General features: G+C 54.3%; 1 protein-coding gene across 1 annotated transcript in view; it reads left to right on the plus strand.

Moving 5' to 3' along the window:
• The first annotated feature begins 2,560 nt into the window (after window positions 1-2,560).
• GAS7 (growth arrest specific 7) overlaps window positions 2,561-16,610 on the plus strand; it is a 202,859-nt gene continuing 188,809 nt past the window's right edge. The window contains exon 1 of the mRNA XM_026520996.4: window positions 2,561-2,996. Within this exon, the coding sequence (XP_026376781.1) occupies window positions 2,814-2,996 (183 nt within the window). The 5' untranslated portion in view covers window positions 2,561-2,813. The remainder of the gene's footprint in view (window positions 2,997-16,610) is intronic.

Raw genomic sequence — 16,610 nt, forward strand, 5'->3', positions numbered from 1 at the left:
TCCCTCTGCCTGCTGCTCCCCTTGCTTGTGCTCTGTGTGTGTGTGTCAAATAAATAAAATCTTAAAAAAAAAAAAGAAAAAATGAAGATTAGGGGAGGAGGAAGGCAAGGGGGAGATAGATGAGAGAAAAACTCATCTTTCTTTCAAGATCTTGTGAGAAAACCCAGAAACCCAGAGTGTGTTTCTTTAACATTTTTGGCATCCCGAAGATATATTGGCCTTATTATGGCCTTGGAAATCTTAGTTCAAAAAACGTGTTAGATAATAAACCACTAAGACCATTGGACTAGATCGATAAGAATTGCTAATATTTGAGTACTTAATATGACAGGTATTGGCATAGTTTACATTTGTACTTATTTAATCCTCTTAATAACGATGATGTACACACTACTACCATCTTCTAATGATGAGGAAAATGAAGCTCAGAGAGGTTAAGTCAGTAGCCCAAGGGCACACAGCTAGAGAGTGGCAGAACTGAGGTTTGAAGACAGGGAGGCCAGAGTCTACACTGAGCCATTAACTACGTTTAACCATCTCAAGTCCCATGTTCCAGTTACTGGATTCAGACGCCAATCCCAGATGGGGAAATAGACCCGAAGGTATTGGGGTGTTAGGTGCCAGTGACTTCATAAATAAGAAATCAGGGACAGAAGTTCTCCTGACTGCTAGGCCAGTCCATTCTGTCCAGACTGACCCTGGGTATCGACCAGAGAGCCAATATCAATCTTGGTGCTGCAGAATCATCCGGGTTAGGTCACTGGGAGCTGGAGTGTTTGGGATGCGCTGTAAACTGAGATTTCTCAAAGTCAACATTGGATCACAGGTCACTCACAGGCACCATAGAAGTTTCGGAGCCGCAGAAGGCTCTGGACTGGCTGTCCTAAATTAAATTGGGCCTTATTATCAGATATGAAACCTGGGGTCAGTCTGCTAACAGTCGCATACCCCCCCTCCCCCACCAACCCCATTCAAGAAATTTGAGGCCCTTGTAACCGATCAGGTCAGTTACTTTTCGTGACTGTTTCCTACACCAAATTTTGCAGCTCTGCTTTAAGCAACGCCCTGTGGTGACTGCGGCCCAGAGTTTGTTTCCCCGTTCTAGCCAAGCAAGGGTTCGTGCATTTGCAATCGATGGGCTATTATAAGCAATCTGCATTTGTCAGCTTGCCCGTGGCCAGAGGCCAGGCTGAGGCAGTTCAAGGTAAGACGGGCTTGAATGCAGACTATGGCTCAAGGTGGATTTTCCAAAGCTAGGGTGGGCCTAGGCACGAGCATCTAAAAAAGTTACTCAGGTGATTGTAATGTGCAGTCAGGATTGAAAACCACTGAAAGATCTTAAGGCCACAATAGCCCAGCCTGACTGGTGTTGTAAGGGGGTATCCAGGCAAACACAAGAGATGAGGCGAGGGGAGGTATTGTGGATAGTCTGAAGGGCACAGGCTGAGAAGAAGTCTGTACTGAATTTAATAGGCAACAGGAGCCAGGGAAGATTACTGAGCAGGATCTAAGGGAAGGCCATTTGAAGCAGGCAGACAGATTAAAGGGTCCACTTATTTACGGTTTAGGAAACAGACTTTAAGTTTCCCTTTAGAGTAGGCTAGCGAAGACATCCACTTTCTTTTACTTCTAAACCCTCGGTTCAAGGCCCTTTCTTTAGCAGCCAGGTCCTCTGGTCCCTGGAGAGCAGGCACTTGTCCAGATGATCTTCGTAGGTACCTGGCTCATTGCATGGCAGGTGTGGCAGCCTCCCACGGTTTGTTGACTGAGTAAATGAGTGTAGACCTCTAGAGCCCGCATTGCAGGAGGACTGGTACCCTGGGGCCGGCCTCCCCTTTGCATGCAAAGGGGTGGGGGCTGTTCCTCTCACCTTTCCCCCTTCCTCCATTTATCCTCAACGGCCTGCTCCCAATCCCACCAGCTCCCAACTCCGTCGCCAGCCCGCTCCGTTCCTCCAGGGTGACACACTGCCACCCGGCCTCCCGGCTCTGGCGCCAGGCTTCAAACCTGTCCTTCACCCATTGTTCAGTTTCCGGTGAGTCAAGTTCAACCCCAGGTTCAACCCCGACAGTGGCGGCCACAGACACATTCCCTCGCAGGCACCCCGGAGGAGGCGCCCGCCGCCCGCCGGCCGCCACCAGACCTACAAAGGCGGCACAGAAGGGCGTTTCTGTTCCAGAGGCTTTCGGAGGCGGGGGTGTGAGCGCCGAGACCCCTCCCCAGCGACCTGCCCCCTCGGCGAAGGAGCGCCCAGCCCTCGGCGGGCGTGGCCGCCCTGGTCCAGCCCCCGCCCCGCCCACTCGCCTCCGCGCGAGCCCCAGCTCGGCCACCCCGCCGCCAGCCCCTCTCGGCGGACGCCCGGTCGCTCCCTCTCCGCGGAGCCGGGCCCCCGGCGATGCTCCGGATCCCACCTCCCCCAGGAGCTGCGCATTTCCGCGCGCCCGGGCGGCCCCGGCTCCGGCCGGCCCTCGCGGCCGCAGCCCGCGCTCCTCGTCCCCGGGAAGTTGTCTCCGGAGCCCGCGGCGCCTGGGTCTCCTCCCCCTGAGCCCCGCCCCCCCGCCCAGAGCTGGATCTGCGAGCTGCCCGGCCCGGGGGCGTCGCCGCTTGCTCCGCGAAGCCTGCGAGTCTCCGCTGCCCTGCGCGGAGCGCGCGTCCCCCGCTTGGCCGGGGACCTCCCGCGCACCCCCGAGACGGCGCGCGCCCAGAGCGCGGGAGCCCGGAGCGCCGGGCGCCTGGGACCCCGCGGAGCCACTGCCCAGCCCGCGGGGCTCGGCAGGGATGCAGGCTGCGCTGTGAGCCCGGGCGCCAAGGCCATGTCCGGCGCCCGCTGCCGGACCCTGTACCCCTTCTCCGGGGAGCGCCACGGCCAGGGGCTGCGCTTCGCCGCGGGCGAGCTGATCACGCTGCTGCAGGTCCCGGACGGCGGCTGGTGGGAAGGCGAGAAGGAGGACGGGCTCCGCGGCTGGTTCCCGGCAAGCTACGTGCAGTTGCTGGAGGTAAGGGGCGAGGGCCGGGGGCCGGAAGACCCGGGGCTGCGGTGCTCGGCGCGCCCGCGTACCTGTTGCCCGCACCGGGGATGCCGGAGCCGCCCCTGTCCGAGGGGCGCCGCGGGGCTGGCCGGGGGCAGCCGCTGCGCGCCCGATCCTGCGGACGGCGGAGGCAGCGGGCGCCCCTCCGGGCTGGGCAGCGCAGCGAGCGCCCCCGGAGCGCCCCCCGTGCGGGGCCTCCCGAGCACATCGTGGCCGCCCTGAGGAAGGAGAACTTGTTGCCTGTGTGAGTTCGGGAGCGGGCGAGCGGACGGGCGGACGGGCGCGCTCCCGACGGTGGCAGGGGCCGGCGGAGGGCTGCGGAGCCCGGCGGTCTAGGGAAGACGCGCAGCGGATCGGGATCGGAAAAGTGGCATCACTCCGGTCCCGGAGCCTGCCGACCCGTGGACGGTCGTGCTGCCCCGGGTCAGGCTGCCCGGCCGCCTCGGAGCCGCCCACTTGCTGGTCAGCTGAGCCTGGCTGGCCACCAGCCCGAGCCGCCCGCCAGATCCAGGGGTGCCGCAGCGCCCCTCCCCTGGTCCAGCGTCCCCAGGCTAAGGTCCAGAGCCTGAGAGTGGCCTGTTCCTGGGGTTCTGGCCTGCCCCCAGGACTGCACAGGACCTGCTGAGCCAAGTCGGCTGGCTGTTTATTGTCTGGGTGACAGTTGGGAGGCCTCCCTGTCCTCTAATCGCTGAGCTCATGGTCACAGCCGGAGTGGGCTCCGAAGTTTCCAAAGTCCTTTGGTGGGGGCGGGGAGGGGGGAGGGAGGAGTGACCTGGCCTTTCGTAAAAAGCTGCCTAACCCCAGGCTTGTTGTACAGACTTCAGTGGGCAGTGACCCCCAACTGTGTAAGTAAGTATATGTCAAAGGTTCTGCAGAAACACCTCCCCAATCAGGGAGTCTGATTTTATTTATAATTTGACCCCGACCTACTTCACAAAGAACAGAGTAACAAGTTTGGAGAGAAATTGCTGGGTGGGACTCAAAGAAAAAAAAAAAAAGGACAGAAAGAAAGAATGATAGATGGATGGGGCTAAATGATTATGGGTGAGTTTGGTGAGAAATATCCCGTGGAAATATTACCAGAATGAGAGCCTGGCCTCCTGGAGGTACAAAATCCCTCCCCAAATGGGTTGGTAGCATTCGAGCCAAATTTAGGCTGAAAGATTTCCTGGCCTGGCAGAAGAGTAGGTTCCAGAACCCTCGTGGTTCTGTGTTTTGAGAAACCTGTGTGCCTGGGACAGGCTCAGGTGTGCCCCTCAGCTTACCCGGTTCCTTTCCCGGGATTCAGATGGGAAAGAAAGCAAGTGTGTCCCTTCTTGGGAAGACCTGAAGCCTCCTGGTTCCTGGCTCAGAAGCCCTGGGACAGACTCCTGTTTCAGAGTTCCTCTGGTGGCCACACTTTTTCCAGGAAATCCTGATGTGGAAATCTGGCTGTTGGATGTCTGTCCGGTGAGGAGCGTCCCTGGCTGGTTGCAGCCAGCTGTGTTTTGGGTGGGGGCGAGGCTGGGGGTGGGGGTGTTGGTAGGCTGCGCTGGCAAGCAAGGACCGGCTCTGTTTTTTTCTTCGGGAAAGGGAGGGTGAACCAGACCCAGGAGACATGCAGAGTGATCTCCTGGGACAGTCTTGGGTAGATCAGTCCCGGCCCGTGTTGCCTACAAGCTTTGGAAATCTCTGGTGCTTGGTGAGGGGCTTTTAGACCAACCCCCCATGGTGACGTGCCCAGAAGTGCCCGTCTGTGGGAGCACCACTGCTGGGAGGGGCTTCCATTTCTTGAGCACCTACTAGGCGCCGGTCCCCCTGACAGCTGTGTGAAGGGGGAGGCCCCATCCCCATTTCTCAGGCAAGCACGAGAGGTGAAGGCACTTGCCCTGGGGGTGATCTTGCATATTGGCCCAGAGGCTCCGATGGCTGAATTACCCCGTGACTGCGTCTGTTTTAAATAGGGCAGTGTGGGCTCAAGTGCTGAAAAGCAGGAGGGAAGGATCTGGATCCTTGAGGGAAAGGGGAAGGCAGGCCTCCAGGTCAGCGAGCTGGTGACAGCACCCCTAAGGGGAGGCTGCGCACGGGGCTACGGTGAGGGCAGCTGCTCCTTCCCGCCCGGAGCATCCCTCCTGCTAACCCTTAAGTTTGCTGCTGTCACAGGGAGGCTGCTGGCTTTCCCGCAAGTGGAGGCATGGGTGCACCTGAGCCCTGGGACTTTACAGGTCAAGGCAGGTGCAGTTTCCCGAGGAAGGATTGCAGATCAGGCCGTCTGTGTCTGGGAACCTGGTTGCTGAGCAGGCTGGACCCCCAGGCTGAGGGCTTGGAGGCTGGTGGGTAGAGTCCCTTGGGATGAGGTGAGTCCTCGAAGCCAGACTTGGTTAGGCGACAGTGCAGAGCTCCCAAGGGAGTCTCTGTCGGCAGATTGGCCCCTGTATGAAGTCATGAGTCTGGAGAAGCCCTGGCCAGGTGTTCATCAAGGCCGGAAGTTGGTGCCGCAGCTGGGAGGCTGGGCAAGGGGCCCGGAGTTGGACAAGCTCATGGGATGTTGGCCAGCAGGTGCCTGGCCCTGAGCCTGCTGGGGGCGTGGAGATCAGAAGGCCAGGGGAGGGGCGCCTGGGTGGCGCAGTCGTTAAGCGTCTGCCTTTGGCTCAGGGCGTGATCCCGGCGTTCTGGGATCGAGCCCCACATCAGGCTCCTCCGCTAAGAGCCTGCTTCTTCCTCTCCCACTCCCCCTGCTTGTGTTCCCTCTCTCGCTGGCTGTCTCTCTCTGTAAAATAAATAAATAAAATCTTAAAAAAAAAAAAAAAAAAAAAAAAAGGCCAGGGGAGCTGTTGGGGAGACAGGTCCAGGCAGAAGGGATGGCACCAGCCTCCTGGGGGAAGAGTGTGATGCTGGGGACACAGCTGGGCGCGGGGGACCTTTGGCTCTCTGGTGGAAAGAGGGATCCCCATATTGGCGGAAGGGTATTACGGGTCGAGAGCAGCGTATGCAAAATGGGCGCTCCCCGAGGATTTCTTTCTTGTTCCTCCGAAGAAAGGGGAACTGAGAGGCCCTGGCTTTGCAAAAAGTGTACCCCACGGAGGCAGCTGGGAGCTAACTCGAACAGGGCTCAGAGATCTGCCTGGGAGGCCAGCCAGCCCTGGGGGAGGGGCCAGCTCGGGGTCCTGGCTCCCCGGGGGAGTGTCTTGGGTCAGGCCGCCAAGGAAATGGTAGAAGGGTGCAGCATAGCCTTGGCTTCCAGAAAGCGGCCTCCAGGAAACCGTCAGCCCAAGTGGAGAAGGGGGGCGGGTGTGGGGGGACCCTGGTGGGGCCAAGGGCTGGCCGCAAGGATCTGGGCTCCTCAGAGGAGGGAACCCAATGGCTGGGCATGTCCGGTGGGCAGAAGGCCAGGAATTCCCGTGACCTGCTCTTAACCTTGAATGGAGAAAATAAATTCGGGACGTGGAAGATACTGGAAGGCATCTGCAGAAACCCCTCAGAGCTTTTGGGAAATACTAATTCTGGGGCTAAATAAGATGCGAATGCAAACACAGCATAGCTTTCTTCGACTGAGGTGCTGTTCTTAGAAGTCACCATCTGGCTGTGGGGTGTAGACCTCGGAAGCGCTAACAATGGGACCCTGTTTGCCAGCAGAATTAGGTGGCTGCAGGGGGTCACCCTTGAACCCCATCTCCTTCTCTTCACCTTCTGTCCTCCCATTTTGGGTTCACGTGGTATCCAGCCGGAACCTTCAAGGTGTGGGTGTGAGAAAGAGAAATGAGGAGATGCGGTGATGGGGAGCTGGGGAGCTGGGCTGGGTTGTGGGTAATTGAGGAACGATGGTTTATCCATTGCTGTGGAACCCCAAGACTTGGGCCACCCCAAGACTTCGTGTTGCAAAACACCCGTTTACTCTTCCCTCGCACGTCACTCTGAGTCGACGGGGCTCCACTGGGTGGTTCTTCTGCTGGTCTGTCTTGGCGTCTGTCGTGTATTTGCAGTCAGATGGTGGGGGGGTGGGGGGGCTGGGAACTCCAAAATGGCGTCTTCACTCCCATGTCTGGTGCCTTGGTGTTCTTCCAAGGGGGCCTTTCTCTCCGCATGGTGTCTTATCCTCCAGGGCCCTTCCACATGGCCTTTGTCTTTCGCGGGGAGTTGGAGTCTTTCCACGGTGGCTGGCTTCCAAGAATGCAAACTGCAAATTGCCAGGCCTTCTCAGGGCTCGGGCTCACAACAGGCACATCCCTTCTGGACCATGTTATTGGTAAAGTGAGTCACAGGACCAGTTGGGATTCTGTGTGGGAGGGAGGTGCCTACAGGTGTGGATACAGGTGTGGAAGCAGGTGCATTGAGGGCCCTTTTGCACACCGGCAGCTCTGGAAGGGTAAGGAGAACACATCTGGGACAGTGATCCATTAAAGAGGGACAGTGCCAGCCCAGACTGATGAGAGAGAGAGAGAGAGAGAGACAGAGCCCCCAGAAGGAGGTAAAGGGCAGGAGACTTGGCTGTGGTTCTGCTAGAAAATTCTCCATTGCCATCCCCAGAGGAGATTCTCTCTCTCTCTCTTTTTTTTAAAGACGCCAGGGATTTCTTCATAAAGGCCACCTGATACATGTTGCAGCCGCATTGGAAACCAGATTTTCCTGTCCCTAAAGCCTGGGTCTGTCCACTGGGCCATTGGTATGGCGGTCCAGGCTTCTCGGGTGTGGGGGTGCTCTTTGGAGCTGGTGATTAATAGACACAGTGTATCCGAGCTGTCTGATATCTAGTAGCTGCTTGCTATGTTACACAGATTGAGCCTTGGATTCTGGACCGTGAGAATTACAGAAAGGTGGGTGTGACCGTGTCCCTCACTGCAGGATTTTTTCTTAAGGTAGTTTTCAGCTCTGTTCTTAAAGCTGTAATGAGGGCTGGGGCTCCCAGAGGATGTGACCATGACCGAAGAGACCCAACGGGCTTGCTGCTGTCGTCACTCAGTCATCCCGCCCTTTGATTTGGGGGCCGCGCCCCGCATTTGCAGCTCCTGCTGTTTGAAAATCTACCTTCAGCTCACCCCTCTGCCCGCCTCCGCGTGGGAGGGCGTCGCGTCTCTGGTCAAGTGGCCACCCCACAGGACTTCAAAGCAGTGGGCAGGGCTTACGGATTCTGTGGATTCAGGGCATCCTCACAAAAGTTCCCTTAGCAACAAGTCGGCAGGAATCCCTGACATGTGTTCACCACCACGTGAATCTCTGCCCATCGCCACCTAGAAACATGAATGAGATGCTGACCATCTTGGGCTCTCTCAGCCTGGAAAAAAAAAACCCCAGCTTTCATCCGACGGGCTGATTGACCTCATCTGCGAGCACGGGTGCCGGTCCCCACTTGCCCGGAGAAAGGAGAGGTTTGGTAGACCAGGAAGCCCTGTATCTGTGGGAGGCATGGGGGATTTTTGTGCGGCCGCTTCGGGGGACATGGTTCTCGCAGTCGGCTCCCTGATTACTCACAGCGGCAAGGCAGCCCACGGCAGGCTTTCTAACACAATTCCAGGACCGATCCCCCCCCCTTGTGCTTAATTGCAAAATTAGTATATTCCTCTCTCCCTGCAATGGTGAGACTTGTGGGGTGGTGTTTACACCTGGAGAGAAGTGGAAATGGTGGCCGGCGGGGGGTGGGGTGGGGTGGGTGTCTGGCTTGTCCTTTGGTGACATCACGGAGGGGTAAGTGCAACAGGTGTATGGACTTGTGAGGGGTTTTGGGGGGTTCCTGGGGACTCATTGCCTCCTCCCTGCACACTTCGCGTCTCCCCTGTCTACTGTCTGATAAAGATGTGTTTTATTAGGTGACCCTTCCTGGTTGACTGTATTTGCTTTACTTCTTGAGCTGGTAGCTAGACTCAGTCCCCAGGGACTTTTGTCTTTTGTCCAGACTAAGCTCATAATCTCTCTGTCCCCTTGGATGCCTTCTACCCCCACCTGCCAAACCACAGTGAAACCACTATCTCTCTATCCCCCACCTGGCCTGCCACTCTCCCCCTTAACCTTTTCTTCTCTCTCTCTGTCTTTTTTAAAGATTTTATTTATTTATTTGAGAACGAGAGCAGGAGAGAGAGAGAGCATGAGCAGGGTGGAGGGCTGTAGAGGGAGAGGGAGAAGCAGGCTCCCCGCTGAGCAGGGAGCCCGATGCGGGACTCGATCCCAGGACCCTGGGATCATGACCTGAGCCGAAGGCAGATGCTTCACCGACTGAACCCCCAGGCATCCCTGACCTCCTCTTCTCCTGTTCATTGGGTTAGCAAGCCTTGTCTGCTCTCCCTTCGAAACATTTCTCAGAGCCTTCCCTTTCTGCACTTGTGCTGGCATCCTTTATCTGTAAAGGGCTAGGAAACATTTTCGGTTTTGCGGGCCAAGAGGCAAAGTGGAGTTACAGCCGCGTCGCTGGGATTTGCGGAGCGCCAGAGGCGGTGAGAAGCCAGGAAAGTGCCCCATATGGGCTCTGTCACAACTACTCAGCTCTGTCGTCGGAGTGTGAAGCCGCCATAGATGATCTGAGAACCGATGGGTGTGGTTGAGTTCCAATAAAACTTTATTTATAGATACCGAGATCTGACTTCGTTACAGTTTTCCTGGGCCCTTGCGGTGTTCTTCATCTTTGGCTTCGTCTTCAATCGTTTAAAGATGTAAAAGGCATTCTTAGCTATGGGCTGGATGTAGTTTAGAAGTTCAGAAGTCGATCACTCATTCATTCAACAAACCCTGAGTGTCTGGGAGGGGATGTGCGTTCTTTGGTAAGTGCGGGAGGGGAAGTAGTGACAGACACAGCAAAGAAGCTTACACTTCGTTGGGGAGAGGGTACACACACACACAAAAGAGATAATTTTCAAGTACCGTGAGGCCAATAAAACAGGGTACTGTGCTGGAGTGGGGTGTGGGGTGCAGGAGGGGGTTCGATAAGACCCTCGGGGAAGCTTCTCGGAGTCGGTGATACCTGAGCAGAGATCTTATGATACAGAGCCATGTATCTGGGGAGAAGTGATTTGAAGCAGAGGGCATCACGAATGCAAATACCCTGAAGAGCGGTGTTTGTGTGATATATTTGCGAGAACCAGAATGTTTTAGAATGGTTGGAAAGCAGGGAACGGGGCAGGAGAGGTGGGATGGGACAGAGAGAGAGGCAGGATATTTGCATATTTGTTGTTGTGCTTCCCTCACCCCCGACTGTATACATGCATACCTATAACTTGATTTTTCTCTAAGAGTCCCTGTTCTGCCCCGTAGAAGAAATGTACTATGAAATAATTTGGAATTTCTTGCCCTTTCCCCCAGGTTTGCATTTCTGGCGTATTGACACTCCCACCACGGCTTGATTTCAAGCTTCTAAAGACTTTTAAAAATAGAACACATTTGACATATGACATTGTGTAAAGTTAAGGCATTCAGCATGCTAATGGGATTCGTTTCTATATTGCAATAGGATTGCCATCGTAGTGATACGTTGCGGCCCCTTGCATAATTATCCGTTCTTTTTCCTGGTTGGTAGCTAGTTCTCCAAGTGCCGCAGGAACCCTGTGGTCTGATGGCAGGGGAGGGCGCGCTCTGATTTGTCTTGGAAAGCTCATCTGGGCTGTGGTGTGGAGACTGGCCGTGAAGAGGGTGGGAAGGGAAGCTAGGTGGTGGCAGTGGAGTGTATTGTACAGGTCGAGTCAAAAGCACTGGCAGGGGACGCCTGGGTGGCACAGCGGTTAAGCATCTGCCTTCGGCTCAGGGCGTGATCCCGGCGATCTGGGATCGAGCCCCACATCAGGCTCCTCCGCTATGAGCCTGCTTCTTCCTCTCCCACTCCCCCTGCTTGTGTTCCCTCTCTCGCTGTCTGTCTCTATCTCTGTCGAATAAATAAATAAAATCTTAAAAAAAAACAAAAAACAAAAAACAAAACAAAACATAAAACAGAAAAGCACTGGCTGGTGACTTGACTCGGTGGGGGGGGGCGGTGGGCCTCATATCTTGCAGGTTGGTGGTGATACCCTTTTCCTACTGGCTTCTCCTTATCTGTGAATCGTCTGTCCGTTCTGCCACCAGAGACTTCCTTGAAAACATGAGGCAAAGGCAAATACAAATCGGGAAAAAGTTAATATCCTTAATGCAGAAAGTGCTCTTATAAATTATTAAAACAAAAACAAAGGATCACATCCATATGAGAATGGGCAAAGACCTTGGGTGGTCACTTGATAATAAAAGATAGGCAAAGTCATCAGCGTATTCAGTCTCCCTAGTAATCAGAGTGGCAAATTTTTAATTATTATTTAAAAAATTTTTTTGGAAAGTTTTTTTATTTTTTTTAAGCCATGTCCATACCCAACATGGGGCTCGAACTCATGACCCTGAGATCAAGAGTCGCGTGCTCTTCCGACTGAGCCAGCCAGGTGCCCCGAAGAGTGGCACATTTTTAAGAAGATACTTGCTTTAATGCAAACTGTTGAAATTGAAAAAGAATGAGCATTGGCAAGGAATGGTGTGGGAAAATTGTGCTCGGCTCCCTGGGGGGTATTTTTTTTTTTTTAAAGATTTTATTTATTTATTTGTCAGAGAGAAAGAGAGCACAAGCAGGGGAGCGGCGGGCAGAGCAGGCAGAAGCAGAGGGAGAAGCAGGGTCCCCACTGAACAAGGAGCCTGATGTGGGACTGTATCCCAGGACCCGGGATCATGACCTGAGCCAAGAGCAGACGCCCAAACGCCCGAGCCACCCAAGCGTCCCTCCCTGGAGGGTAATTGGGCAATATACTTTAAAAGCCTTCACAATATACATGCCCTCTGATCTAGCAATTCCATTTCTAGAAATTGGGGCTCAGGAAGCATCTGATAGGCAAGGTGTGGGCGTCAGGAATCCCGTGGTAGCACTGTTTCTAATACTTGAGCTTAAATTGGCCACAACCTGTCCAACCAGAATGAACTGGTTAAAATAATGCTCACTTGTGCTGAGCATGAGGTCAGGCGGGCAGGAGGGACTCAATACGTATATTGAGGCTGAATTTAACGGAAGAAAGAATTTGGTCAATGATGCTAAATGTTTTGTGGAGTTAGCATACTTCAGATCTCGCCTTATGACAAGGCAAAAAGAGATGGTGTGTCCAGGAATGAATTGCTTTTTAAAAGCAGGGACTGTGTGTACCATGCCTTCTGTAAGTATCCTTTCGTGGAGAGAACAGGTTGAAGGAGTACTTGCTGGCCCAGGGCCATGTTCTTTTACATATTCTCAGTGACAGCAAATCTTTGTCTTTTGGGGGAGGAGGGGTGGTTTTGATTTCTTTCTTTCTTTTTTCTTTTCTTTTTTTTCTTTTTTTTTTTTTGGTAACAGCCAAAATTCATTTGGAGCCAAGTCTGGTCTATCTGCACGTGTGACTATCTGTCTATCACCTTGGTGCAAAAAGGATTTAGAGCAGTTTACGGAAAGGCTTGCAGCACAATGAGATAAAAGCGTAAATAACACGAGGTAATCTGGAAAGGAGAAGAGGAGGGGATTGTCGGAGTGAAGTCTGAAGAGCGAAGAGGGTCGGTGAATTAAGCAACGCTGTTCGGGGTTTTCGAGAAGTCCTACCCACGGGTCATCATGCGATTGAGCAGTTCTCCATGGGGAGTCGAGGAAGGGTTCTGAGAAAGTGCTGGTTTTGCGGGCGATGTGCTGTATCAGTCAGGACGGCATAGGATGTGCTGCCATAATGAACAACCCCCAGATCTCAGTGAGTGAAACAGCCTAAGTCTGCTTCTTCCTCAGGCTGCACGTCTGTCGCAAGTTGGTTTGGGGCCACGAGACCCTCCAGGGCCCAGGATGAAGGAGTGAGCACCGTCTGGAATCTTGCTGGTCCCTCACGCTTCTGCCCAGAAGTGACATCTGATACTTGTGCTTATATTTAATTGACCAAAGCACGCCTAACGTGGTAGCTGGCCGTCCCACCATGTGCTCACGAGGAGAGGAGCAACCTGCATCGATGTGGACGTGCTCTCACTCGGGGAGGGTGCCCCGGTTCTGCACTGTTTCAGGCTCAGTATTTTCTGCTTCTACCTTCCGCTGTGCTTCCCAGGACGGAATCCCATGCTTCTGGAACAAGGTTCTCAAAATGCATTCCCTGGGTCTTGTTGGTTGCAGACCCTGCCTCTGTAGGCCTGGGAGGGGGCCTGAGGTGCTGCGTGTCTGACAGGCTCCCACGGCTGCAGGGTCTTCATCACATTGCAGACCTTATCAGGTCCCCCTAGCTCCTTAGAGCCAGGATGAGCTCTTAATCGTTCTTGCAAAGCTGCTGTCCCCTTCTCCAAGCTGTCCTGCCGTGTAGCACTCTGCTGGGCACAGGAATAGATACTCTGCATTTTGAACACATGCGACCGTTTCCTGACCCCTGGACTTCCTATGATTTTTTTTTTCTTTCTTTGTGGTCAATACATCTGTCATGATTTCTGGTTCACCAAAACCCAAACATTTATATTTGAGCACCTACTATGTGCCAGCTCTCCACAGGGCTCCGTGAGCTACAGCCAAGAAAGGGAACGGAGGTTAGCGGCTCGTCTTTGGGGAGCCCTTAAGGATGTGCTGTCCCGCGGCGCCTGGGTGGCGTAGTCGTTAAAGCGTCTGCCTTCGGCTCAGGGCGTGATCCCGGCGTGCCGGGATCGAGTCCCACATCGGGCTCCTCCGCTGGGAGCCTGCTTCTTCCTCTCTCACTCGTCTGCTGTGTTCCCTCTCTCGCTGGCTGTCTCTATGTCACATAAATAAAAATAAAATCTTTAAAAAAAAAAAAAAAAAAAAGGATGTGCTGTCCCCTCCAGGGTGACGCTGGCAGGTGACCTCACACTTGTGCTGTTGGAATGAAAACCCTTCCGGGTGTTTTGCATCCGTGGGTCTGTCTCTGATGCCTTAATCCCTCCTCCCTTCTCATTTGCTTGTCAAATGCACAGAGAACTCCAGGATTAGTCAACAACAACAACAACAAAACCTAATTAGGTTGTAAAAACTCTTTAGAGATGATATTTTAAAAATTCTACAGCGAGGAGCCCTTGTCCTAATTTAATCATGACAGAGGATCCTTATTTTAGTAGGGCTCAGGGAGGAGTGTCACCGAGCCCATTTGTTTTTGATTCGTAATGTAATTTAGAAATAGAAAGAGGAAGTTTGAGTCTACTGTTCTCATTTAGCTGCAAGCCTTTGTTGTGCTCGGAGTGAAAAATAAAACTTAAGTTGCATTGTTGATCGACAAGGACCCACTCAACACGGGATCCGCTCATCTGATACTCCAGTCTAATACTTTCACGTATTTATTTATTTTTAGAGATTTTATTTTTTTTCAAGGATTTTATTTATTTATTTGACAGAGATAGACAGCGAGAGAGGGAACACAAGCTGGGGGAGAGGGAGAGGAAGAAGCAGGGTCATAGCAGGGGAGCCTGATGTGGGGCTCGATCCCACAACGCCGGGATCACGCCCTGAGCCGAAGGCAGACGCTTAACCGCTGTGCCACCCAGGCGCCCCGAGATTTTATTTTTTTTTAAGCAGTCTTGACACGCTGCGTGGTGGGGCTCGAAGTCACAGCCCCGAGATCAAGAGTCATGCACGTTCCATTGACCGAGCCGGCCAGGAACCCCTCGTGTTTTCATATTACAAGGGAGGGTCTGAGTACCTGGGGCTTGTCTTCTGCTGTCAGCACACGCTGAGAACCTACCTGTACCGTGTCATTTCTGATCCAGTAGGCCTGGGGTTGGGCCCCAGACTCTAGCATTTTCTAACTAGCTCCCATGTGATGATGCCATTGGTGGTGGTATTGGTGTCGCGGGCGACAATTTGAGTAGCAAAGCGTTTTTTTTGTTAAAGATTTCATTTATTTTATTTGAGAGAGAGAGAGAGAGAGAGAAAGCACAAGTGGGGGTGGGAAGGGCAGAGGGAGAGGGAGAAGTAGGTTCCCCGCTGAGCAGGGAGCCTGACCCGGGGCTCGATCCCAGGACCTGAGCCAAAGGCAGATTCTCAACCACCTGAGCCACCCAGGCGACCCGAGTAACAAAGCATTTGAATCACCTAAGGGGTGTTTACATTTGCCTGTAGGCCACGATGACATCCTGGGATTAGATTGGATTTTTTTACCTTTTTAAAAATTTTCTTATTTTAGTGGATTATAGGAGGCTACCCAGGGTGATAGAGAGAGCACAGGCTTTGGAATGAGACCCCCTCTTTGAATCTGTTTAATCTGAGGACAGAAAGAAGGAGGTGGTAAGCAGGTGGGATGGGGAGGGTGGTGGCCGGCCTTCCTGTTTGCCCGGGGTGTGTGTGGGGCGGTCCCTCCAGCACGCGGTGGTGGTCGCAGTGGCGGTGCTCAGGAACGCTTTGCGGGGGCCTTTGCTGCGACCAGGGCTGGGAGCTGGCTACAGAGAAGGAAAGGCTGGGGAGCACGGCGGTCAGTGACACGAGAGTGGCAGGCCAGGGTCTTGACTGCCGGGTGGGGGGGAGGGGTTGAGAGTCGGCTTGGTCTTGCCAGCTACCAGCAGTGTTAGGAAAAACATCCCGCGGGGGTGTGACCCCCTATCTTGAGGAGTTTATCAGTTCCCAGGGGATGCTGCATGCCTGGTGTGATTTGGTTGGTGGGCTGGAATGTGAGCCCTGCAGCGACCCCCCCGGGTGGACCGCCCAGACCACGTTCAAGGGCCCCTTGAGTGCCAGGCAAGAGCATGGGAGCTCTGGGTTCAAGTCCAGACTCAGCCCTTGCTGCCTGTGAGACCCCGGGCAATCCGCAGGATCTTGTCCAGTCTTAGGGGGGGCTCCCGTGAGGGGCCGGGAGAGCCTGGGGGAAGCCTGGCACCTCGTACACATGCCGTAAATGGAGTTTACACCCCGTGAGCTCTGGGCATCGTTCCTAGTTGAATGCCGCCTGTTAACTGGGGCTTCTACTTGGGCCGTAGTGGGGTGGGAGACACCTTTTCCCATGCGCCCCTCGGAGGTCATCGTGCAAGACTGGTTGCCGTACTGTGGTCAAGGCCTGGGGCCTGTGGGCACACAGCGCCCGCCCTAGCATCTTATTAAATGCACATTCGCTTTCAGAAGGTCTAGGGTGGCCCCTGGGATTCTGCATTCGTCACTGGCTCCCAGGGGACGCTGTGGCTGCTGGCCTCGGGCACACGTGCTTTTTTGGGGGGGTGGGGCTGGGGGGTTTCAGGATACGGGTCCTAGGTAAGCCTGCAGCCGTGGGCCATGGGAGCTGATTTGAAACCCCCTCCTGATGGTTGATGCTGGTGAGGCTGGGCTGATTAGTGGGGATTGCTTCTTACTTGGGTCTGATGGGTCTCTGACCCCGACGCCCCTGGAAGAGGCCGTTCTGGTAATGAGGCGAAGGCGGAATGCAAGACGCAAGACCTTTTGTAGGTTTCTCATTGTCTTTACGATATAATAGGCCTTAGCTTTTGTTTGCAAGGCCATTCAGGACTGGCCTCTGCCTGCCTCCCCAGCGGTGTTTTTAACCTTGTCTTCCCAAGGGGGAATGCTACCACTTAATTCTGGGATGCAACCTTGCTTCCTTTTTGCTGGGTCCTCGTGCGGCCCGGCTCTTCTCCCCGAGGTCACCTTCCTCCCCACCCTCTCTCCTGCTCCGCTCCCCTCTCTTTCTGTTTTAT

Source organism: Ursus arctos, unplaced genomic scaffold, assembly GCF_023065955.2.
Source record: "Ursus arctos isolate Adak ecotype North America unplaced genomic scaffold, UrsArc2.0 scaffold_14, whole genome shotgun sequence".
Classification (NCBI taxonomy): Eukaryota; Metazoa; Chordata; class Mammalia; order Carnivora; family Ursidae; genus Ursus; species Ursus arctos.